The sequence below is a fragment of the Sceloporus undulatus genome, chromosome 3 (genome assembly GCF_019175285.1).
Source record: "Sceloporus undulatus isolate JIND9_A2432 ecotype Alabama chromosome 3, SceUnd_v1.1, whole genome shotgun sequence".
Classification (NCBI taxonomy): domain Eukaryota; kingdom Metazoa; phylum Chordata; class Lepidosauria; order Squamata; family Phrynosomatidae; genus Sceloporus; species Sceloporus undulatus.
This window is the reverse complement of record NC_056524.1, coordinates 25,526,185-25,552,287: the sequence shown is the minus strand read 5'-3', so window position 1 is coordinate 25,552,287 and position 26,103 is coordinate 25,526,185. Positions and strand designations below refer to the sequence as shown.

The 26,103-nt window shown below is 40.2% G+C and overlaps 1 protein-coding gene across 1 annotated transcript in view; it reads left to right on the top strand.

The window, feature by feature from the left end:
- Nucleotides 1-25,410, top strand: part of SLC35F2 (solute carrier family 35 member F2) — a 30,011-nt gene extending 4,601 nt beyond the window's left edge. Inside the window, exons 3-8 of the mRNA XM_042460223.1 lie at nt 3,626-3,785; nt 9,085-9,241; nt 13,072-13,124; nt 15,001-15,155; nt 20,324-20,611; nt 25,378-25,410. Coding sequence (XP_042316157.1) covers nt 3,626-3,785; nt 9,085-9,241; nt 13,072-13,124; nt 15,001-15,155; nt 20,324-20,572 — 774 coding nt within the window. The 3' untranslated portion in view covers nt 20,573-20,611; nt 25,378-25,410. The remainder of the gene's footprint in view (nt 1-3,625; nt 3,786-9,084; nt 9,242-13,071; nt 13,125-15,000; nt 15,156-20,323; nt 20,612-25,377) is intronic.
- Nucleotides 25,411-26,103: the final 693 nt, after the last annotated feature.

Sequence of the window (26,103 nt, the reverse complement as noted above, 5' to 3'; positions counted from 1 at the left end):
TTTGCGATTTTTGAAGACTATTTGCAGCTTGGTACTTATTCTGCACAAGATTTGCATGTGGTATTTTTGTGCAGGAGATAGCATTTTCTGTGCAGAAAATGACATTGCTTTGCCAACTTATCTGTGAGCCGCCTTGGGTCCCTCCGGGGAGAAAGGGGGCGTATAAATAAATAAATAAGAAATAAATAAGAAATACTATTTTCTGTGCATAAGATGCTGTTTCTTGCAACAAAAGGATTTAGTTGGGAACTCCACAAAAATCACACACAAGAGTTTTTTGTGTACAGGAAAGAGCATTTTCTGCACAGAAAATAATATATCAGCACAAAAGAAAGGATATTAGTACAAAAAAGTGTGAATTTTGTTCAAAATAAGTCCCACACTTTAGAGATGCTCATCATTCCAGGATTCTCTATCTCAGGGTTTTCTGAGACTTGAGAAATATTGGGTTTTAAAAACCAATGTGGGAGGAACATTTTGGAATATTCTTTTCATTCCTGTCCAACTGGCAACTGGTTGACCATTGAATGAACAGAATGTTGGACTAGATAGCCCTGCCATTGGATCTTGCATGCCTCTTATGTTCTTACCATCATTGTGTAAAAATGCCCCTTACTCTAAATAAGTAATAGGGAAGCAATGCACCTCCATTACTGAGTTTGCTGGGACAAGGCTCTTTAGTTTGCCATGCTACATAACAGCAGTGAAGAGCCTAAGTATTGCAAAACAAGGAGTGACAACCTGGGCTGCATGGGCCGAAAGGTCCACCCCCTCATTCTGACGTAGTCCAGTTTAAATGACACACTCCCTAACCCTGGCTCGGGTGCAAGAAGTCAGGACAACATTCATTACGTTCCACACCAGAACTGGGGTATAACACCTTTAAAATGGTTTTAAATAACCTGTTACTCCAGATCTTCTGTTCCCACAGCAGCTGGCTACATAGGAATCCTGCTGAGCTGCCCAGCCTTGATCATGTAGTTGTTGTGGGTCACTCACTCTGAGATCAGAACAGGACACCCAGCCATATGATCAAGGTTGGGTTCCTTGTTTTGACCTCAGAAGTGAGTGACTTGCAGCAGTGCCAGATAATGCCGGGTGGCTCAGTGGGATACCCATGCAGACACCAGCTGTGGTATGGGAACAGATGGCCAGGTGATGGGAGCAGGTCAGGGCAGCTGTGGGGTAAGGATACTTTGGGCTACCCTAGAATATCCTCACCCTTGCACCAGAGCTTTGGTCACCTGCGCCAAACTGGTCACTTGATGAAGGGTCTCCCTCAACTCATTCAGAGGAAATGCAGGGAATTCTGTGACATCATTATCTCAGCAATTTAGATTACTGTATGGTACTGTGATATCATATGTATGAGGTAAGACCTAATTATTGTAGCAAAGTACAGACAGATTGAGGCTGTGTAAAAATTTGTGAGAAGATAGCAATCATCCCAAATATAGGAGTTTTTTTTGTATTTTCACATAGCAGAGGACTATTCGATTGTCTCCAGTTCCCAAATTATAATTGTTCTTATTCAACACAACTCTGCCAAAATTTCAGACAGTAATGATCACCAATACATCTTTTAGTGTAATGAATTAAAAACCTTTTGATAATTTAAGGGAGCATCCCTGCTTAATTAGATGCTGCATTTTTTTTAAGTTAGACATTTCTTACAAGCACTCAACAGAAATTATTCCCAGCTGGAAACTTCCACATCATGGGAAACTTCCTCTGCTTTCCTTGGAGTAGAAAGAACAACCATTTTGTTTGCTTTTCCCCCCTCATCCTGTTTGCAATTTGTGGAATTGTTCTGTTGCATTTACTCAGTTGATAATGGAGAGAAAATCACTGCTGTTTTCCAGAAATGAAGGCTACAGTCATCCTACTTGGAAATGGGCCATATTTAATTCAGTGGGCTCTGCTTCCAAGTGAACACATATCAGCCCAGTTTGTAAAAGAATCAAGCAGAGGCCAGACTCCACCAGCCATTTTTAGACTATAGTTCACAGACTCCACCAGCCATTACTTTTGGATGACTTCCTTGGTGGTCCAAAGAAGTAACTTTTCTAAGCTCTAACAAAGATTGCAAATTCTGGGAACTGTAGTTTTGTGAGACATTTAGCCTTCTCTGTCAGAGAGCTCTGGTGCCACAATAAACTACAATCCCCAGGATTCCCTAGCACTAAGCCAGGACAGTTAAAGCAGTCTCAAACTGGATTATTTCTGCAGTGTGTTTTGGACCTATATAGCTCAGTAATGCTAAAGGAGGTAACACTGTGAGAAAAGAGTAGAAAAAGTTTAATTGTTGGATTAACCATTGACACACATCCAAAATTACTGTTAGCTTAAGTAAAAACATATGGCCGGCTTTAGGAATGTAAGGTACATAAGCAGAAAGTTGGGTTCTGTCCTTTTTTTTCCTTTGCCATTTTTCCTCATGTGTCTTACAATATGAATTGTATATAAGTCAGAGCTTTGGGCTTAGGCTTTTCAGGGCCTCCCTGTGACAGCAGAGCAAGGTAAGCTAGTAACAGCTAAAAGACCTGTGCTGTCTTCAGACTTGGAAAATGTATTTTTGGGTTATAAATTTCTGGAATCTCTCCTGTTGGGGATTTTGGGAGTGGTTGTCCAGAAAGTAATTTTTCTGGCTGACTCACATTGAGGCATTAATGGAATGAAGTGGATGTCTATGGATCATACATTATCATTATTATTATTAACATTTATTTACAGAGCGTTGTAAAGTTTGCAAAGCGCTTTACATAGTAGGGGTCAAATAAAATAAGCAGCAGCATAAAAACCTGCCAAGCGGTGTACAGTTTAAAACGACAACATTACATCTGCTAGAGAACAAGAAAAATAAATCCCAGTATCCCCTATTTGTCTGTTACCCAATTTTGATGCAAAATTGTCCAACATGTAATGACATGTAAATCAGTCATGCAGAAATGGGGCCGGCTCAGGGTTCAAAATCTGTTTGGGCACAATCTGACAAATCTTAAATAAGAACAAAAATAAAGCTCATGCTACTGACAGACATTTGGTTTGCTGGTTATATGTACTTCTCTGTGTGTGGTTAATTCTTTTCTATATAGATCACCTAAGGAAGGAGCCTATATGCATACTGGTTCTATAACTACACAGGTTCTGACCAACAAGAAAGAAGGGTTATAAAGGACAATTTGATGTTGCAAATTTCTTTCCTTTCATTTTGGAAATATTTTATTTGGCAAGTGTGGGTCTTTTTAAGCATGGAAGGTGTAGCAACACAAGTTTTATCTAACTTTTTATGGGTTTTGACTGTGTTTCACAAGTAAGTGGAAGCAGATTTTTAAAATCTCAAAAGTTGTGTTTTCCATGGCAAAACGTAATGCAGGAGGACTTCAGGAGGCAATTCACCAAAGAGTAAGTCACATCAAAGTCTCAGTGAAGAATTTGGAAAAGGATTTAAAATCCCCTTTAGTCTCAGCTGAGTTTAGTTCAATTGTGCCCTTTGGCCATTTAACAGGATTTACAGTGGTTAGGTCATGTATCCTGAATATTTACCATCTGATTATCAATGTGATAATAAGAAATTGTGTGACCCTCTGTGTGATCATGATTTATTTCTTTCTGTGCCTGGCAGCTCCTAGACTGTTTTGGGATACCTGTGCTGATGGCTTTATCATGGTTCATCCTCCGTGCAAGATACAAACTGATCCATTTTATTGCTGTTGCTGTCTGCCTGTTGGGTGTAGGGACCATGGTCGGTGCAGATATTTTAGCTGGGAGACCAGATGGTGAAGGTGAGATCTGAGCAACATGTAACAGTGAAATGTGCAAATATTATAATCATGGTAGCATCCAAGGAACCTAAGGAACTTAATATTGGAGTGTGTCCAACCAATATGCCTGTTTGGAAGAAATCATAATTTTCTTGCCTCGGCAGAAAATGCAGGCTGCTGAATGTTGAATTAAAAAGTCTTTTTGGAACATGGCTGAAAAGTGAAAAGATACAGAGGTTATCTATATACTCAAGTATATATTCTCAAATAAGACACTGATGTGGAAATGTAGAGTGTCACTTGGTTCCCAATGATCTTTAACAAAGTTCATGAAAAGAAAGTTTTCTGTTCTTGCATCTCCTTCCCTGTAATCAAAGTGTTTTTGGAGTGTTGGGGAGATGAGCTAATGAAGGGTTAGGGCAGGGTTGCAATGGGGGAGCTGAAGGATCCAGGTAACTTTGCATTTGTAAGCTTTAATGAGTTACAGTTGAAGTCCCGTTCCGTGCAATTTCCCTCCTTCTCTAGCAATCAGCTTCCTCTTTCACACTGGATGGTTGGAAGGGATATACAGGCTTTTGGTGGGTAGGAGGTAGTTTCTTCTTGTCTCTTGTGAATTTCCTTGAGAGAGCCTTTTCAGTGTAAAGGGGATAGATAGTCTGAATGTAATGTTATGTGTATGTGTGTGTGTGTGTGTGTGTGTGTGTGTATGTATGTGTATATATATATATATATATATATATATATATATAAAATTTCTATTCCGCCTTTTCCCCACGGAATCAAAGTGGATACATTAGATACAAAAAATAATCATACAGTAAACAGAAACCAGAATACAAAACATAAACCTAATGTCTAAAGCAAGGAAAATATATATAAATATAGAGAGAAAAATACAAAGAACAAAATCCAAAGTATCAACATAAATTAAAATATACCCTAACATAGTTAATCTAACTAACAAATATCAACTTTCCCCTAGCAGCAAAAAATACAGTTCAATACAAATACTAGGACAATAATAATACAATAGCAGCAGGAGACTATAGTCCTATATCAGGGGTAGGCAACTTTTTTGAGCCGGGGGCCGGGTTGCTGTCCTATATATTCCCAAAACATTACACAATAATAACTCTTTCCCCTAGCAGCAAAAAAATACTGTTCAGTACAAATATTAGGACAGTAATAATACAGTAATAACAGGAGACCATAGTCCCTTATACTCCCCTGAGATCTGAGGTAGGGTTATGAATATTAATAAAAGTATTAATACTTGCATCTTCAATAAAAAATGATGTTTTGACTCACAAGCTGCCCTGTTGAGGAAAAGGAGAGCAGCCACAAGAATCTTTGTACTTCAGGACTTCATTGGGGAAAATCTGTGCAGAACTGTGTGTGGTTTTTCTGTGCAGAAAACATATTTTTGGGCAGAAAACATGTATTTTATGTTAAGTACACTGGTTCCATTGTGCTTTTTCCCAAGAAAAGTCATCCACAGGCCTCCGGGATGTACATGAACAGTAGTCCTCACCTGTAGTTGCCCCCCTCCAATTGGCACACAGTCACACAGGATCTCTGAACATGAAGATGCTGACCCACTTAAAAGTAGTGTGACACAGACAGTTTTTTTTATTGATATGCATCTGATTTATGATTGTGGTGTGTCACGCAGCAATGTATTTCCTGATCTTGATCAGGGTGAGAGATCTCTTCCAACCATACTGGAAACAACTATATTATCATTTCTGCCAGACCTTTCTCACTTCCTTTTCAACATTATTTGTTTTTTTCTGAAGTCAGAGATTTTGTCTTTCATCAAAGATGTGGAGCCTTTCCTACCTTACTTTCAAGCAGTTGCAATTCACAACTATTCTCCCATCCAGCCCTGCAAGTTTCTTTTCCAGTCAATGATTGGAGATAAGAGACTGTTTAAAGCCCAGAAAACTGCTGTATAGAACCAAGCTCTGGTTTGTAGCCTGGGGAAGCTATTTCCCTGGTGCTCCCTTCTAAGTACACACAGAAATAGCATTTACATTTCTATACTGCTTAATAGTGAACTCACCACTAAACCTTTTACAGTCTGTAAGCCAATTGCCCCCAACAAGCTGGGTACTCATTTTACCAACCTAAGAAAGGATGTAAGTCTTAGTCAGCCTTGGAACGCCTGAGATCGAACTCACAACATTGTGTCTGCAGTACTGGCATTTAACCACTGCATCACCTTATAGGTAAGAAGATGTTGTTTCTCTTATGCCTTTAGCTCCATCTGCTTCTGGAATGCAGCCTCCTCCTCAGTCTTTCTCACCTCTTAGTTCAGCCCTAAACAAAACAAAATGGTTATCTGTGCCCTGGATCTTGGATAGGGAACATGGGGTCCTTCAGATATTATTGGCCTGCAGTTCCCATATTTTTTGTGGGTTTTTTGGGCTATGTGGCCATGTTCTAGAAGGGTTTCTTCCTGACGTTTCGCCAGCATCTGTGGCTGGCATCTTCAACAGCCACCTTGTCCAACCCCCTGCCACGCAAGAATAAACAATTAAAGCACCCTCGACAGATAGCCATCCAGCCTCTGTTTGAAAACCTCCAAAGGAGATTCCACCATTGTCCAAGGGACTGTGTTCCACTGCTGAACAGTTCTTACTGTCAGGAAGTTTTTCCTAAGGTTTAGTTAGAATCTTCAGGTTCTATTCTCTGGAGCAGCAGAAAACAAGCTTGCTCCATCCTCAGTATGACATCCCTTCACATATTTAAGCAGGCCTATGATATCACCCCTTAGCCTCCTTTTCTCCAGACCAAACATACTCACTTTTCTCAGTCACTGCTCATAGGGCATGGTTTCCATGGTTTAATATCAATTTAAAGGTATAATTTTAATCTTGTTGTTTATGTCACAGCTGTTGCCATTACATTTAGATATATGTGGGATTTAGGATTTATGGGGAACAGTAGCACAAAAAACATGACTAAGGATTCTGTATGGTGTGGTATGGGAAGAGATCATAATAAAGTTAGTGACACCACTGTTCCAGGAACATCTGAATGGCTACAAGTTGCCCTCCCTAAATGAAGTTCAGTATGGTCCAGAATGGCCAGAGCATGATGGGTAGAAATCCAACCTTTTCTTGGGAACACACATTTCCTGGCAATGTGATATAAAATGTTTCCCGTGATGAATTTCTACTTGTTGAAAGGAACAGGAGCTCTGCCAGTGGAGATGCTTGCAGCTTTCTCAACAGCAGCAATTTTACATATTGAATTCTTATTGAACAAGATTACTTAACTGAATCATGTTGCAGCAAGCCCTAGTAAAACAAGTACTAAAGCTTTTGCTTTCAAAAAATTAAACAAAATGCTAATATACTCATAGCATTCATTTAGGAAATTTCTGAGATGCAGAACTTGATTCAGCTCTTATAATGATCAATATATTGACTTTCTTGGAGAGCTAAATTAGGACATTGATGTAAGAGAAAAAGAGAAAGAACCTGAAGTTCTAGTACATCTTTTGCATTTCTCAGATTTCTCTTAGGGTGGTGTCCAAACCAAGTAACAGATAACATCTCACAAATTCACTTTAAAAGATTGCTGTATTTCAAAGCAGTTTCTTAAGCTATGTTTGACTGTGGCATAATCATACTTTCTCTCTGGGCTTTCTCTGAGGCAGTCCTCACATATGGCTACTTCCAGGGAGGTTCCATCGTTTTTTGGCCCTTAGCCTGACTTTGCTCTGAACTAAGCAAAGCTGGGGGGGGAGCCTGCTGTTTCCCAGAAATCTTGAGTAACGTCAGGTTCTCTTGATGTATGGATAGCTGGATCAGGTCTGATTTGGCTCAGTATAGTGGGTCCTGTCTGGAACATTTGAGATTGCTGCCAGTCAGGGTCAGCAGCACAGGGCTAGATGGATCAATAGTCTGACAGCTATTGGCAGGCTCCAATGAGACAGCAAGGTGAACTAAATGATGCTACTTTTCTAGTTTTTCTGTTGAGGGCTTTCTGTGATATAGGCACCACAGCTAAGAAGGCCCTGCCTCTTTTATCACCTTCTATACATCAGTTAGTAAGGCATCCCAGAGCAGGATCTTTGATGCTGGTTTGACTGCATAGGGAGAATATATAAGAGAAGATCCTTAAGTTATCCCATGAGCTGCCATTTGATTCACCATTCTTGTTCTGTGGATAAAGACAGACAACAAATGAGTATAGACTGGCAGCATTTGGCCTTAATAATATTATGATGAGATTGCCCTAACTCTCCACCCCTACCATGCCATGTGCTATACCTCTCTCCCCTTATTTTCAGGTGCAGTTGTGAGGAAGAGTTCGGAAATTCGTGCTTTCACTTTTGGTTAACCACAACTTGTTGTGTCACTTGGACTTGACAAACTGGTTAATGAGAGGGAGAGCCAGTGTGGTGCAGTGGTTTGAGTGTTGGACTGGGACTTGGAAATCCAGGTTCAAGTCTCCACTGAGTCGTGAAACTCACTGTGTGGCCTTAGGCCAGTTATTCTTCCTCTCTAACTTACAGGGTTCTTCTGAGGTTACTACAGTGGACCCTTGTTATACGCTGGGGTTTAGTTCCAAGATCCCCTGTGGATAACAAAATTCGTGGATGCTCAAGTTCCATAGCAAAATGGTGTCCCTTATAAAAAATGGAAAATCAAGGTTTGATATTTGAAATTTATACTTTTTTTGAACATTTTCAAATGTGTATGCTTGAATCCGTGTATTAAAAATCCGTGTATAAGAAAGGCCAACTGTATAGTGAAAAGAGATGTGTATGCTGTCTTGGAATTTACTGGAGGAAAGAAGGGATATGTATGTAAACAATAAGTAAAATTTAAAATGTGGTTTGTTTCAAACTGTGGTTTACAAAAGTGGCTTGTTTCCATAAACCATAGTTAAGATTAACCACAGTTTGGGATTCAAATATAATGCTAAATTGTGGATAATCTTTAATAGAAGAGAACTAAATAACAAACTTATCTGAGGAAGAAAGCTTGTATTTTGATGGACGACACCAGACTCATTTCGTTCACATGCATATGATAAACAAAACAGAAAAAAGCAATTCATTAGTAAGTACCAATTACTTTTTTTATTTGTCATAAAAAGTGCCATATACCCATAAAATATGTATAATACTATTATGTAATTTATTATTATTATTATTATTATTATTATTATTATTATTATTATTATATTATAATGGGTATAATAGGTATAATTACATAAAGTGCTGCTTTTTTAAGATTTAAGATTCCCATATATTGTATTTTACATCAGTTTCTTTTTTTAAAATCAATTCATGTTTTCTGTACAGGGAGCGACGTGGTGATTGGCGATGTCCTAGTCCTTCTTGGCGCTTCGTTGTATGCTATTTCGAATGTGAGTGAGGAATACATTGTGAAAAATCTGAGCAGAGTGGAGTTTCTAGGAATGGTGGGCTTGTTTGGGACTATTATCAGCGGTCTGCAGCTGTAAGGATCTATTATATGTACTTTAATTGTAATTAAGCAAACCATCCACATCACAGAATGATTTCTTCCTTTCCATGAATTGGTGGATGTGTCACTAATCCATTCACACTGCATTTAGTCTCTTCCAAAACATAGGTGTCTATAGTGTTTCCAGGTTGTAACTTGGAGATTCTCCTTTTACATTTAAATTCATGACCAAATTAGGAGATCAGGCAGCTCGCTGGTTCAGCCCCTGGTCCTTTCGTCCATCCCTCTCCCGCACCTTACATAGCAGGCTGCCACAGGACATAAAATCCTGGGAGATCTCTGGATTGTTTGCTGGCAGACCTAAACATTTAGAGTTTTATTTGATTGCCTGTGCTTCTTAGTTCTCATACTTAGCTTCTCTTTAGTTTTCTTTTCATACTGATTTCTTCTTATTTATGTGCTGGTCATGCTATCTGTGGGAATTTCAGCTCCTGTAAATGGCTATTCATGCAATTAATCTCCTTGATCTTTGTGGAACTTATCACAGGATTAAGGACTCTTGGTTGGGTTAATTATTGGCTGTATTAGGATCTTGCTTTTTTGGACTCATGTTGCCACTGTTTTACAAAGTCTTTGCAGCTGCATAACAAATAAAAACTGAGCTAGTCTTTTTTTTTTTTTTTTTGCTATGTCTTTATGGCTGCATCTGTACAGCAAAAATAATCCAGTTTGACTTCCATGGCTCAATGTTATGGAATCCTGGGATTTGTAGTTTGTTGTGGCACCAGAAATCTCTGACAGAGAAAGCTAAATGTCTCACAAAACTATTGTACAGTTCCCAGATTTCCATAGCATTGACCCAGGGTAGTTAAAATGGTATTTCTGCAGTGTTGATGCAGCCTATGTTGCAACCAGTTTGCTACTACTTACCTCTGGAAGCATTAAAGGCACTGATGCCGTGTATGTATGTGTATAATAGTTACCATATTGCAGAAAGAAATGTAAAACTCTGGAATTAATCATTGGCAAAACTTTTTAAATACTGCCTTGTAAGGTAATGCAATATACACCAGCATGGTGTAGTGGTTTGATCATTGGACTAGGACTCTGGAGATTTTGGAGTCCAGGATTTGAATCCTTGCCTAGCTATAAAACCTACAGGGTGACCTTGGACAAGTCACACTCTCGCAGCCTCAGAGAGAGACAAAGGCAAATCCCCTCTGAACAAGTCTTGACAACAAAACCCCATGATAGGGTCGCCAAAAGTTGAAAATGACTTGAAAGGCACACAGCCACAACAACATATTAATAGCAAATTGATTATCCATATGTATAGCTGAAATGGCACAACAACCCCCCCCCCCCCAATTGAGAATGCTTGGTAGGCATGAAAAGCTGATTGACTGCTAGGAAGGGGAATGGAGAGGACTGGTTGACTAGACAGTATGCTGTTAAGTATTTGCCAGATGAAAACTAGGACATGTATGGTCCAGCAACATCAGTGTGTGGTAGGGTCACAAAAGTTATAATGAGGAGGAAAGCACAAGCTAGGAGAGGCTGCAGCAGGTTGCTTTTGCCTGAGCCTGCTGCTCTCTCCTCCACTGTCTCCAGATCTGAGTTCATTGGTTGCAAAATATTTTTGGATCTTGAACTCAGTTTGTAGTAACTGAAGTAAACTAAGGACAAAGGGGGAAGGTGGTAGAAGGAAAGAGAAATTGGGACATTTTAAACACAGCTGAATAAGTGGTGACAGAGGATTGATCAGGACTGTCCTTGCCAAAGTGGGAGAGTTGGAAGATACGGAATGCAACAGTGAGCAGGAGTCTTCTATGCTGTGCTATGTTGTTGCAAGGTCCACTGACATTACCAGCTAGACAAACCTTTAAAAATGTTTACTTGCTGTGGCTTGTCAGTTGATTGCAACTAAAGCTGCATCTGCACTGCAAAAATAATGCACTTTGAAAACACTTTGACTGCCATGGCAAAATGCTATAGAATTCTGGGATTTGTAGTTTGGTAGGACATCAGAGTTCTCTGACAGCAAAGGCGAAATATCTCACAAAACTACAAATCCCAGAACTTCATAGCACTGAGTCATGGCAGTAAGTGTTGTCAAACTTCTTTATTACTGCAGTGCAGATTAGATCTGAGAAAAATATTAAATACGTCTGGGTTCAAGTGAAGCTTTGCTGACTTTCCTAAAGGAATTATACTATTATTGTATATGTTTTAATAAAGTCCATCAAAGTCCTCATAAAGGAGCCAGAGCCAGTATAATGTAGTGGTATTAAGTGTTGGGACTGGAACTCCAGACCAGGATTCACATCTCTGTTCAGTCATGGAAACCCATTGAGTGACTTTGGGCAAGTCACATTCTTTCAGACTATGAGGAAACCCATGACAAACCTCCTCTAAATACAGCTTGTCAAGAAAACCTTTTGATAGGGTTGCCTCAAGTTGGAATATACTTAGGTACATAACAGGAGAATAAAGTCCTGGTCATCATAAACTGAACACATTTCAGGTAATGAACTTTTATTTCAGTAAAATGTTCTGCAGATGCGTACTTCTCAATGAGCCAGACAATGTGATGGTTAAAATCAGAGGCTAGAACATTTTCATTGGAAATTATCTTGGAGGCATGTTGGCTAGGAATTCTAGGAGGGTTTTATTTGGAATGGAGGGTTATTTTTTCCAAGCTTTGATTCAAACAGGCTGGAGGTAGTTTTCAAGGTTTTTTATAAGTTAGTGTTAGAAGGAGAACATGAAAGAAACACATTGTGAGTAATGATGGGTACAAATAGGAATGTGCTACTTTTGGAGGTAACTAGGGTGCTATGTGCAATGATAGTATTTTGTGAAATAACATAAGGACATTCAAAAATGTAAAAAGTCACATTGACCTTGCTTCTAAAAAGTTGATTTTTGCAGACCATGAGGGCTGTTTTGCCATTTTGGGCCAATTTCCATTTTTAAGAGGGTTTTTGTTTTTTGGCTAAAAAAGCCACCCAAATAAGCAAAAAGCAACATTTTAGGAACATGCTACTAAGACATTATATTTGCCTCACTACTAAAAAAAGAAGAAAAAAAAAGAAGAAGAAGAAAATCGTTTCAGAAAAGTAATTGCTCAAGATGTGTTACATTCTTTTAAAAAGTTCCAAGCTTTGCTGTTTGATTTTCTGAGGCTCTTTGTGGAAATAACACAGTAAGCAGGACTCGATTTTTCATTTCAGCAGGGGAACACATGCTGCCCCTTTTCTTTGATTGTGAATGTCTATTTTTAGGAGTATTATTTTATTGTTTGATTGTTTTTATTGAAAGCGTTTTTATTGATTGCATTGACTGCCTGAGTGGCTCCATTAAGGAGCCAAAAGGAGTTAAAAATATTTAAATGAAATTAAATAAACCCAGTGGGTTTAATTAATCTCTGTTTTATGACAGTTTGTGCCACCCTTCTTCAAACTGATGTCCTCCAAATGTGTTGAACTACAACTCCCATAGTACCCAGCTAGCATGGCCATTGTCCATGTCAAATTACAACTCCCATCAGAACTCTAGTTTAACATACTTTGAGATCACCAGGTTAGGCTGGTTTATGCCATTATAAATCTTTGGGGTGCCAAAATACTCTTGTGTGTGTGTCATCACCACCCAGGATTTAATCCCATGCACAGCGATTTGAGAGTAAGTTCCACTGAACTCAGTAGGACTTGTGTTTAAATAAACGTGTGAAGGAGTAGGTTGGAAGATAAAACTCTGTTTTAACATTAATTGTTAATCATGAATTGGATTCTGGATTTTAATTTCAATGCTCTCCTTTTGTTTTTCTTCTTCCTGCCTGCCTTTCTCTACATTTCCTTTAGAGCCATTGTGGAACATAAAGACATAGCCAGTATTCAGTGGAACTGGAAAATTGGTATGTGTATGCTGAAATATCAGCACTGACAACCTTTGGAAAGCTATCTGTATCACTCTAGGGTGGTATTTTCATAATGTGTGTCTTTGTCTCGTGATTTAAGAAGTACAGTGGACTTTGGGAGGGAATGGATTTCTCAGTTGATAGCCAAAAGTTCAGGGAGAAAAATATACTGAATCCAACTGCCCTCCACCCCTTCTGGCAAAAATAGTGATCAGTGCTATCAAACTTTATATTTCATATCTTTTTTTCCTTGCTAAATTTAAACTCTTGGGATGTAAACACATCTATTTTCCCCCTGGGTTTTGTCCCATTTATTAAGGTGTTTTATATAGCAGGGGTGGGTAAAATGTGGCTGAGCATCTTCTGGGGGGGGATTGTAGAAACCTCTCCCCTTGGACTTGCTTTTATGTGTTGAAAAGTTTATCTATTAGACCACGGTGAGTGGCTGTGGCTCTCTAAACCTTGCTGGATTCCACTTGTGAATCTCTAAAAAGGGCTTCCTATAGTAAAAAGGAGCACTTCAGATTTCCTGAAGCAGTGTGGGTATTATATAAAGTAAAGTAAAAAGGGCATAGGGCTTTTCAGTTTAGCAACCTTTGCATCCCTAGATATTTCTGGACTATAATCCTCATGAGCATCATTCACTTTGGCCAAATGAGGGGGATAATGAGGGATATAGTCCTAACACCATCCATGGACTCTTGGTTGGGAAAAACAGCTTTAGAGAATAGATGACTGTCAGGCTTGAAGTATGGTGGCATGATAGAGCATGGAGGGCAATCATGCAGCCTTCCTGATACAATTGGACTATAGTGCACAGCATTCCTTACCATAAGCTATATGATGAGCCAGCATGGTGCACTGGTGTGAGCAATGGACCAGGACGCCAGAAAACCAGAGTCCAAATACTCCATGGGCCATGAAAACTTGCTGGGTGACCTTGGGCAAGTCACACTTTCTCTCAGCCTCACAGGAAGGCAGTGGCACACTCCTCTGAACAAATCTTGCCAATAAACCCTGTGATGGCTTTGCCTTAGGGTTGCCAATATTTGGAAACAACTTGAAGCCATACAACAAGAAGGCTATATTGGCTAGAACTGCGAGTTGTGGTCCAGTGCCATTTGCAAAGTTTAGAAAATGCAAAGTTTAGAGAAAATGGATAGAACCCCCCCCCCCCCAATCATCACCCAGTGATTTTGATTTGGCAGTAGATTCAGAGCAGAGAAAACGAAAGGGCTTTTCAAACATTGCATGATTTGTGGAATTCACTGCCATGGTATGCAGGTGACTGCTTTTCTAAAGGTGAACTAAACATCAGGGAGGATCCGTGTATTGTTGGCTGTTCTTCATTTTGGTCTGTATAGAGTCTCTGGGATCAAAGGTTTTGCAGTGACATAATCATGGTAGTACTTTTAGGCAGACATCCAGGGCATCACTTTTGCTAGAAGGCTGATATATCAGATATTGAAGTAAGCAAATCAATAAACATTACCTTCTAAAGAGCTGACATCCCCCTGCTTCCAGGCCCTGAGTAAGATTGTTACTTTCAGAATATAAAATTACCTAACCACCATACTGAGGCTATGTACTGTGCTGTATGCCAGCTTCTGGGAGAGAACAGTGCAGGAAAGCCATAATCCTAATGCCTCACTTGTTGGCTCTTCCCAAGGGTGGCAGGTTGGGCACTGGGGAGAAGCAGGGTGCAGGACTAAGTAGATCCTTGGTTTGATCCAACAGGGATTTTCATTACTTCTGTATATCCCTGTGTGTATTTCAGCTTAAGGGTTCCTGAGAGTATTGTCCTTCTCTTTCCTACTTTTATAATGTTCGTGTTCACTGTCTTTAGATATTAAGGCACTGTCTTGCCTTTCAGTTTTGCTGTTCCTGGCTTTTGCCCTTTGCATGTTTGGGCTCTACAGCTTCATGCCAGTGGTGATCAAGGTTACCAGTGCCACCTCTGTCAACTTGGGCATTTTGACAGCTGATCTCTACAGTCTGTTCTTTGGGCTGTTCCTGTTTGGCTACAAGGTAAGGCAGAGTCAAAAGGAACTTTTCTAGGATCTGATTATCTGTCAACCAGCTGTCTCTCTGCTGGGATGCTTCTCTCAGGCATTAGGATCCTCAGTACTAAACTGAGTTCTTAAATTGATCGTGAGAGACTCTGAGTGAATGAACAGTTGGAGTTGTAAACATTCCTTGGCTTCACTACAATATTCAACCTCTTTTAAGTTTTAGAGATTTTCTTTTCTTCAGAAACAGAGCTCCATTTCCCCCTGATAATATTAAGTGCTTCATTACCATGAAGCCAAATTTCTTCCTTTCGTGTCTGCTTTGAAAGATATTTACCCCAATGTGGCCTGAAAGACCTTTTAACCCTTTTAAGCAGTTTATTAACGTGGTCATAATTTCTTCAAGAGCCATGTATTAAGGCAGCCTTCTCTGACCTGGTGCCCTCCATTAGCTATGCAAGTTAATCACACAACATTATATGGAAAGTGGTTAAAATCCTCTATTTTTCTCCCAACTTTATGGTCTGAGCTGCTTGATGGGATTGAGCTTCCTAAAAAAGACAAATCCACAGGAGACATATTAAGCTAATTAGTGGCAGAGCATTCAAACTCGGCTTTTTTGGGCTAGTAGCATGCCTTACTGTGAAGATAATTTTTTTGAGGATTAGGCCATATTTCTTCTGTCAGTCACCTGATGAGAGAATTTTATCAGTCAAAAAGGGCTTTTATTGCTTTTGAAACATCAAACAGAATGTAACAATACATACTGATCTGCCAGAGCTTTGATGATAGTCCAAGTTTTGGTTTGAGTTGGCCGTAGTGAAAAAAATGTGTTTGAGCTCCCAAAGTTCCTGCAAAGTCCCTTGAGTTTTCGTGTGGAGGGGAAAAACACAATCATTGCCACCTGCAACCATAACCCTCTCTGCCAGCCACCTTCCTGACTTGCCTCTGAGTCAAATCTGGGGCTACCCCCCTCTTGCATCACATGTGACTTGGTAACTGTGTAGGCCCAGCCAGAAGATAGATGTTTGGAAGTGGGCTCAAAGGGGTGTTTTCTGGGCCATGAAGGTGGAGGTGTTTTTCTCCTCTTCCAGGCAGCTGAAGCCATAGTGGGCTGATTACCTTTGGATCTGTTTCCAGCCACCATCACTATTGTCAGAAGCCTTGTGCTTTACTTGTGGCTCTTTCTGTCTGTGCCCATCTACCCCTATCAAGCCTTTCCTCCCACTTGCTGATGCTACTGCATCCCTTTGCTCACCTGTAGCCTCCTTTCCCTCACTTGAGCTTCAGTCCTGCTTTCTCTTGCAGCAAGGACAGATCAGCTAAAAATCTGTAATATTTTATAGTGTAGCATGTTGTATCATTATTTCCTTTGAAATTCATGGATTTTACAGTGCATGTCAAAAAATAATACTACTCAGAAATACAAAAATACATATGAAATTCAGGGCCTGTCTGCATGGGTCAGTTTTCTGTAATTTGTACTTCTCCCCCTCGACCCTGATCCCAGCCCAAGGCCAGGCATTGTGAAGTCCCAGGGGACATGCAATGGGGGGAGGTAAGGAAGGCTTGTGGCTTTCTCAGTACCCCCTTCAGACGAACATTTGATGGAATAAAATGACTAAAATCTGCTTGTTTTGGCTGAAAAAATGTTGATGGGGAAAATTTTAGTAAAAAAAATAACAGATAACAAATAATTAGGCTGGGACTTTTAGAATCATAGAATCATAGAATTATAGAATCGTAGAGTTGGAAGAGACCACTAGGGCCATCCAGTCCAACCCCCTGCCATGCAGGAAATCCAAATCAAAGCATCCCTGACAGATGGCCATCCAGCCTCTGTTTAAAGACCTCCAAGGAAGGAGACTCTATCACCCTCCGAGGGAGTGCATTCCATGTCGAACAGCCCTTACTGTCAGGAAGTTCCTCCTAATGTTCAGGTGGAATCTCTTTTCCTGTAGCTTGCATCCATTGTTCCGGGTCCTGTTCTCTGGAGCAGCAGAAAACAAGCTTGCTCCCTCCTCAACATGACATCCTTTCAAATATTTAAACAGAGCTATCATATCACCTCTTAACCTTCTTTTCTCCAGGCTAAACATCCCCAGCTCCCTAAGTTGTTCCTCATAGGGCATGGTTTCCAGACCCTTCACCATTTTTGTCGCCCTCCTTTGGACACGCTCCAGTTTCTCAATGTCCTTTTTGAATTGTGGCGCCCAGAACTGGACACAATATTCCAGGTGGGGCCTGACCAGAGCAGAATATAGTGGCACTATTACTTCTCTTGATCTAGACACTATACTTTTATTGATGCAGCCTAAAATAGCATTGGCCTTTTTAGCAGCCGCATCACACTGTTCACTCATGTTCAACTTGTGGTCTACTTGGACTCCTAGATCCCTTTCACACGTAGTTTCATTCAGCCAGGTGTCCCCCTTGGGGGCCTGCAGACCATATTTTTCTCCATCCTGATTTAAATAAACACATTGCCTGTATTTATGGACTCTGGCCTTACATATGATTGTATGTACATATGTATTTAGATATCCAGCATGATGTACTGGTTTGAATATTAGACTATGATTCTGGGGACCAGGGTGCGATTCTTTTCCAGTTTCTTTTAGCATCTACAGAAAGAAACATCAATTGTCCAGTTATGTTGAGGAGAAAAAGTTTTATCAGTTATCTCCTAACTTGAGTGTATTTCCTTTTAATATCTCGTGATGTTATGGAACATGAAAAGATGATAATATGGTATCCCCTCTGCGTATTGTGAGTTTAAAATCTTGAGATTAGAACAATTTCCTCCTGTCATGGACACAGTATCCAGTTTGGATTTGGATTTCCTGCATGGCAGGGGGTTGGACTGGATGGCCCTAGTGGTCTCTTCCAACTCTATGATTCTATGATTCTATGATTCTATCTCAATAACAGAAGACAGCTGGGCGCTGTTTTTGCTGTGATAATTTATCTCTCAGAGAAAATGATAGAAAATTTTCCTTTGTTTTTGAGGGTATTAGAGAAGAATTTAAGCGTTTTCTCTCTGTAGTTTTTTTTACCTGCAGAATCCAAATTATTGCTTATATCTGAATGATGCACCTCCACTTTCCCCCTAAAACAAAGGACAGCAGCCAAGTTGGCTGATACCAACTCCTTAGCAACAACTCTCTTGTTTTTCCAACCACATTGCTAAACTAATTTTGACAAAAATTTTGAAATGGTATTCGGCCTAACACTTATCCCAAAGTGTCTTAGAACCCTAGTATGAGTTGAAAGCATATCCAAGTTATTAATTACAGTCATATTTATATCCAGAAAGTTAAAAACAAAAACAAACCTTAAACAAATACATTTCTCTCCAGTGTTCTTACAGCTTTTTCCTTTTCACCATAATGGTTGAGGGCTGGTATCAGCTGGCTGACAATGAATTTATCTCTGGATAGCCCCACAAAAGTTGGGATTAAAAGAATGTTAGGGACTCCTGTTGTCAGGAGGAAGAAGAATTCCCCATTTCCTTCTTATGGGCTGGAAGAAAAATGGTCAGTTTGTAAAGGTTGGTAGGCAATGCTGGCTTCCACTAAATCCATTGGAGACTACATGCCACTGTTGCTGAATTTCATTCCACCTTAGTGGTGAAAAAAAGCACAACCCTTTTTTTTAAAAATATGAGTGCTCCTTCCAGCAAATCTGACAGTGGCAGTGTTCAGAGGGGCACAAAAATGCTTGGAGGGATGACATGAAAAGGCCTATGAACCATGTGTTGTCCATCCATGGCCTGGAGATTATGACTGGCATCCTGTTAAAGATAGAAACACGTAAATTTCCTGTACATGTGCATATGTCCTTTTTTGGTTGGTTTTCCCTTCCTTCCTCTGCAGTGCCCATGACTTACAGAGCAGCCTCTGAAAGCCCCCCACCCCCAGTTATTCCTTGCTTTATGGGATTGCAGAAGTGTCTCCCCATAGCCAGACATGAAATAATACCATCTTTGAGATTTGCTGGGGAGCACTGCTGCAATCATTTTGCATCTGGTTATGGGGACATAGCCAGATGATTTTCATAGTGTCTCCCTATGCAATCCTGCCTGTTCCCCATGAATCAGGGAATGGCTGTGTGATATGTGGGTGGGGGAAGTTATAGAGGCTGTATGGTAAGTTGAGGGCTGGTGGTACAGTCTTCCCTTTGTATCTGTGGAGGAGGTATTCTGGACCCCTCCCCCCCCAGATAAGAAAAAGCACGGGACCTCAAGTCCCATTGTTCCCTATGGCAGTGCAATGTGCATGCAGCTATTGACATGGCGGTGTGTACACACCTCCATTAAAACAATGAGGTTTGCTGTCTGTGGAAGCTCAAATCCACACATGACAAGCCCATGGATAACAAGAGCCCACTGTATATGTCTCAGTCTAGCATAGGTCCACATATGTACCTACTATGCTACAGTGAGCCATACAGTGAGGTTTGAAGGTGAGAGGAAAGAGGACAAAGCAAGTTTAGAAATACAGGCCTGGTCCTCTGCCTACCTCCCCCACCTTTTCCATAGCTATGAACATGAAATATACACTGAACAATAAAATGTGGCATAAGATTGGCCATGTCAAGGACCAGGGTGTTTAGTGTGCTTGAGGAAAGGGCCAGAACATTCTCTCTCAAATCCCAGATGAATTTATTTAATTCCTTAATTGAAATGTAATTCATTAATAATTGAAATATTAATAATTGAAATATAAAGTGTGACATGGGGCTTGTCTACATGGGCCAAATAAAACAATGTCACCTTGTCTTCACAGAAGCAGTCTAAATGACACATGAGACGATCTAGGACACACCTGAGCCTTTCCAGTGCTTTAGGGGTTTAATCTGGAGGAAAAAGTGGGGATTTCCAGATATTTGCACATGTGTGTGGACTGTGCTCCATAGTGATATTGCTGTGGATCTGGGCCAGGAAAAGTTTTTGGTGGGCAGTACTGATTGGGTCTGGCAAGCCTGGTGTGTGTTGCTATTTTGTTTTTGTTTTTTTTGTTTTTTTACTCCAGTGTATGTTCAGCCATTGAGATCAGCGGTGCGGGGTTAGATCCAGCTATCCTCTCCTTCTTCCTTCTCCATAAACAGATGTTATGTTTTGTCTGCACTTGTACAGGAGAAACTGCTTCCAACCACTTATTTCCTCCTCTCCTTTGTGTTTATCAGTTTTCAGTGCTCTATCTCCTGTCCTTTGTGGTCATCATGGTGGGCTTCATCATGTATTGTTCCACGCCAACCCGCACTGCAGAGGCCATCGCCACCAGCCTGCCACTGGCAGCCAGTACTGGGTTTGACAATCTCGCTTTAAAAATTGAGGAGAACCACTTGGATACACCTATTATCTTGTCTCCACAACACAGCAGAGGAGAAGGTCAGGCAAAGGAAACATCAGCTACAAAACTAACAGCCTTATGAAATATAAAGCCCCTCAGCTGCTGGAATTACCTTGGAAATGTCAGTAAACAAGAGATAATGAACATTATACTATTTTTAGGGTGGATAAACTGGAGAGATACCTGTGGTGGAATCTGTGTTCATGCCAAAGTCTGGAATTTCACCGCAAGATAATGAGGGCTAGATCCTTAGTTTGAATCATCTGTATTGAGTCAACATTCACTGAAGATCTCTCTGTAGAGCTAACAGAGAATAGAACGTTAGAAACTGCTAGGAGAATGACTAATGATGTGTTCTCTAGAAAGAAAAGTCTATACTTAAAGAAAACCAAATTCGGCTCAAAATAAATTAATGGCTTATTTTGAGTAATTTCTTCTATTTCCAAAGTTTACAGCCAACTCCTGTGGATATATTTTTGGGCAAGAAATAAGTTAGTTAAAGGATGTAATGGGGGTGGGGGGTGGGGAAGGTAGGGAAGGAAAAAACAAAATGTTAGATCAAATTGTTGGTAGGGTAAGAAACGCTGAGAACTATAAAAAGAGATAATTATGAAGAGTAATGAATCCTTGCTTCCAAACCAGAAGGACTAGAAGCTTCATTTTTTTTTTTAAAAAAAAAGTAAATTGAGTGTTTCCTGCTGTTTTGTCATTAACTTGCATGGAGTATGCAGAATCTTTGCAATAATTACTACAGAACACTTGTAGCCTGGTTTAATTGCAACCAGTTCCACTGGCAAGTGATGCTGATGAAGCAGCGTGTGAGTCATTTTGGGGCCCCAGCTAAATTAGAGGATCTGCTGAACTTTTTGTACACTTCTCACTGAATTCCAGGTCTTCCTTAAATTGTTTCATCCTTTTTGATCTCAGATAATACTTTGAACTGTGCCTATACTATCTTACTTTTTAAGTGCCATAGTATGCAAAACCTGGGTGTGACCAGCTCTTTAGAAATATGAGGCGAATCTTTGAGTTCTTGACATCACAGTAAATAGCTAAATGTATAATACATTCTGGAAACAAAAAAGCCAAATGTAAGATTTAAACCCATGAATTGAAGAGCTGTACCACTGGAACAACAAGATGATGCTTTAAACTGCATGTCCTCCACAGGCTGGTGTAACTAGATGTATCATTGAAGCATAAATAAACATTTGCACTCCAGAGAAGCTTGGTATTGAGATCAGAGGCTGAAGAAATTATTTTGGGCTTCCATAACTTCCATAACCAACCATCCAGCATGAATTCTGGGACTCATTTGGTGGCATCCTGTTAGTGACACGCATGCACATAAATGTGGCTTATGCACATGTGTGTCTTTATTTTTAGAGAGGGTGTAGGGAGGTATTCTGTAGCCCTTTGCATTCCATCCAATCCTCCTCCCAGATGTGGTCAAACCCTGGTATGGGCTGCTGCTGCATACTTGTGAGAAACAGATACAGAGGGCTCTTGCCAACCGCAGGGTTGCCATCCATGGATCTGAGCATCCATGTGTGGCAAACCCAAGTGTTCTCAATGGCTGTGCATGCACTTGGCCACACTAGTGGCCACACATATGTTGTGCCACCATTGGGGACAACGGAACTTGAGGTCCCATGTTTTTTCATATCGGAACGGATCTGCTGCAGATAAGGGGGGGAGGCAATTCAGACAGTGAAGATGTGGCTGGTCTAGTCTTGGAAGGGAAGGAAAAGGAAAACAGGCACACTGAGCTCACCCTTGTTTCTTCCCTCTTCAAGTTGAGACCATCTATTTCTTTGTTATCAGAATTGTCTCCATTCCTCTCCCTTCCAGGGATTGACAGGTACTGGGCTACCAGGAGGATATGGAACCGTATGTATGGAGCTTTAGACTAAGTCCTGTTTATGTGAAATTTCAGCCAATGTCCCAAGATTCCTCCAACTTTTTCAGTGTCTGATTGGCACATGGTAGGCTTCATATGTATATTTCTACTTAGATGAATTAAAGGTATAAAAAGATATTCCATGTGCCCAGTTGCTAGATAAATCCGATGGCCATCTCCAGTGAGCTGTTTTGAATGCTGACAGTCCCCAGTATATAATGGGAAATGACTGTGGGATTCAGTTCCTTTTGCTTTCCCTCCCATGCTGAACACTTGATCATTGATATTTAGAGTGGTTTGTGGCCAGCCTCTGAAGCATTGTATTCATTGTTTTTGATCAAGACATTGATAGTGACTGTTCTTTCATACAATCTGGCAGTGTTAGATTACAGAGATATTTTAAATGTAGCAGAAGGCTGTGTGCTTTCTTCAGATAATCATGTTGGACAACATGGGTCACCTGATATGAAGGTAGACGGGATAAGAGGAAGGTGACACCTAGATTGACTTGAGGGACCATATCCCTCCCCCCGCCATAATTGAGTACTACCATGGACCCCATTGCACCCCTTTCCCCATGCAACAGCACCCATCTGAATTATTAGAGAGGCACACAAATGTGATCCTTTCCATTCATAGATATATCTTTCCAGAGGAGAGCAGTTCCCATTATCTTGCTTTGGATTTTGCTTGCAATGCCATAATATTGTTAATTATACTTAACAAGCTTATAAAGTTGTTATTAGACTACATTCTCAGACACTAGAACTGAAGCAGTGCCACTAGCTAAAGATACGAGATGCCTTCTGTCAATCAGTGTTTCACTGCAATGTCTCTTAACTTGGAAAGGCTTGCATCCAGTTCCTCCTCTCTTGTTGACCTACATCCCTAAGCATTTTTTACTCAGGATTAAGGCTAGTAGCTAGTCCAGTGGGAGTGAGGCCTGTTGAACTCAGTGGGATTCACATCTGAGAAGACACATACAAGATTGCAGTATAAGTGCTACTTGAACTTCATGAGACAGGCAGAGCAATGTAGTGGTGGAGGGGGGCCTTAGGGCCTTGTTGAGGGGACAAGGGGTCCTAGGATTTTGTGGGTTCACTGTGTCCTCTAACTTGTTCCATAATGCCTTTTTCCTGATTCCCCACAACAGGGAGCTCAATTAATGTTACCAGCCTGCAAAGTATAGAATTGGTCTTTTCACTTTCACGTAAATCAAGTTTAGGATCACATGCTAAAGATTCCCTTGGATTGTCTACTAGTGAAAGGTGTATTTTACTGACCAGACTTTAAAACAAAGATGGACAAAACCAAGACAATCCTCCTCTGTTGTATTTAAAAGCCCAGACAGACTCATCTGTCTCCACTGTTAAAATCAGCAGTGATGGTATGGGTGGTGCAGTTTCCCTTCCCCTTCTCTTTCCTTCCCTTCCCCTTGCCCTTCCCCTGCCAAGTTCCGGAGTTGCAAGAGTTACCACAGAATTTGAACAGGAGAAGCAATGATATTTTCAGCCACTGAATTTTGGTGACAATCCATTTAAAGCAGATCCTGCCATTGTAGTCACATCTGATGATACTACTCCACCTCCAAGCCTCCCATTGCAGCCTGGTAGTGCCCTTGCTGAAGTGTTTCAGAGGTGCTGAGAAATGGCATCTGCAGTGCTTTCCTGGTCATGGGGCACATGGAGAAAACAGGCTGCTGGAGAAAACTTTTCATGGTCCTGCTGTAGCTATTTGGCTCAAGGTACCCCATGACTGGGAGATGGGTGCAGATGTCATTTGCCAGTGACTTGATCTCCAGCATCTCAGAAACATTTCAAATGGGACACTGTCAGGCTGCAAAGGTAGATTTGGAGTCACAGCTAATCATTCATGACCATAAATGTGAATCCCTAGCAATGATGAGATGGTAAGTCCCACTTATGGTCTTATAGTTGCTGAACAGGACACCAGACAGAGGCTACACCCACAGTACGGAAATGAACTGGTTTGACTGCAGTTTCACTGCCATGGCTCAATGCTGGGGAATTTTGGGAATAGTAGTTTGCTGTGACACCAAAACTCTGCTTTGTGGGCATTGTGGAGCAAAAAAACCCTAAACATTTTTGGGTCAAAGGTCACTCAACAGCTTTGGGGGCTTCACTCAACCCATGGGCCACACCTTGCCCATCCCTGCTTCAAAGCATGTGGGTGCTTGTGCAAAATGAAGGACTTGCCACACATAGCAATATATTATCCAATTATGCTGGGTAATAGTGGAATGTTTAAAATAGCTGTACTGTAGTACAGTACATTAAAAATGGAAGAAGAATTCATCACATTGTTTTGTCTGAAGGTGACCAAATAAATTGATTGTCAGTATACCTTTGTGGACTTCTTATTTATCTGTTGTATTTTTTTTATTCCGCTCTGCTTTAAAAAATATTCTTGATGTACATGATAATTCCTGTTTTATTCTCATAACTTTGTGAGGTAGATCTGGATGAGAAGCAATGACTTTGGGCTTTCTGCTATCAAATTTTCTTACAGTCTAAGGCAATATAGTTGAATTATACATTTTTATTTTTAAAAAAATGCTTGCCAATAAATGATGGGAGGTCATTTTTTAAATAAGCTTGTAATAATTTGTGATTTTACTTTAATCACTAGGAAACAGTCCCACTATGCGTAATACATTGTCAAAAAGCAGCCAAAGGTGTGGGTGGGTGTCTTTTATATGTGTGTTACTCAATGTGTTGTAGTACCATCTGATCGTCACTAGATGACACTCAAAGAATCATTTTCTTTTCAGAGGCACCATTTACTAGAATTAAGTCATCTCATTAAATGGGAAAGACTGCAACATTTTAAAGGGTGAAAAACATTATTTTGAATAAAAAATTACCTTAGTGTGCCAGAACTGAAGCTTATTGTAGGGACAGTCCACTTAAAATCAGAGTGAACACAGTACTAGTTTGTGTGACCATCTTTTCTGCTTTTTAAACTAGAATCCTGAAGTCTAATGACAAGAACCAGATATAAAATGGTGGTCCGGATGATGGAATAAATTAGCCATGTGTCCAAATATGTATCTATTGCTAGAATACAGTACTTACATGGCTATTTAAACCATTTAAAGAGACATAACTACCGGTAAGTAATGTCCTGGAGGAATTTCAAAATGTCCTCAATTAGAGCATGACTATGTAAGACATTCAGGAAAAAGATGGGACATGACAAAATAAAAGCTGAAAACACTAATATAAATGTAAATTCCTGCTGCTTAGGCTGCATCCACACTGTAGAAATAATAATAATAATAATAATAATAATAATAATAATAATAATAATAATTATTATTTACAGTATTTATACCCCGCCCTCCAGCCCTAAAGTCTCTCAAAACGCCTTACAATTATCCAGTTTGAGACCCCTTCAACTGCCATGGCTCAGTGCTGTAGAATCTTGGGATTTGTAGTATGTTGTGGCACCACAGATCTCTGACACAGAAGGCAAAATGTCTTACAAAACTACAGTTCTCAGAATTCTGTAGCACTGAGCTATGGCAGTTAAAGTGGTGTCACACTGGATTATTTCTGCAGTGCAGGTGCACCCCAAGAAACGGGAATTTACATTTATATTGGTGTTTTTAAGTTTTTATTTTGTAATGACCTACATTTTTCTTGAATGCCCTACATTTTGCAGGGCCTTGATGTCCTTTGCAGTTATGAGAT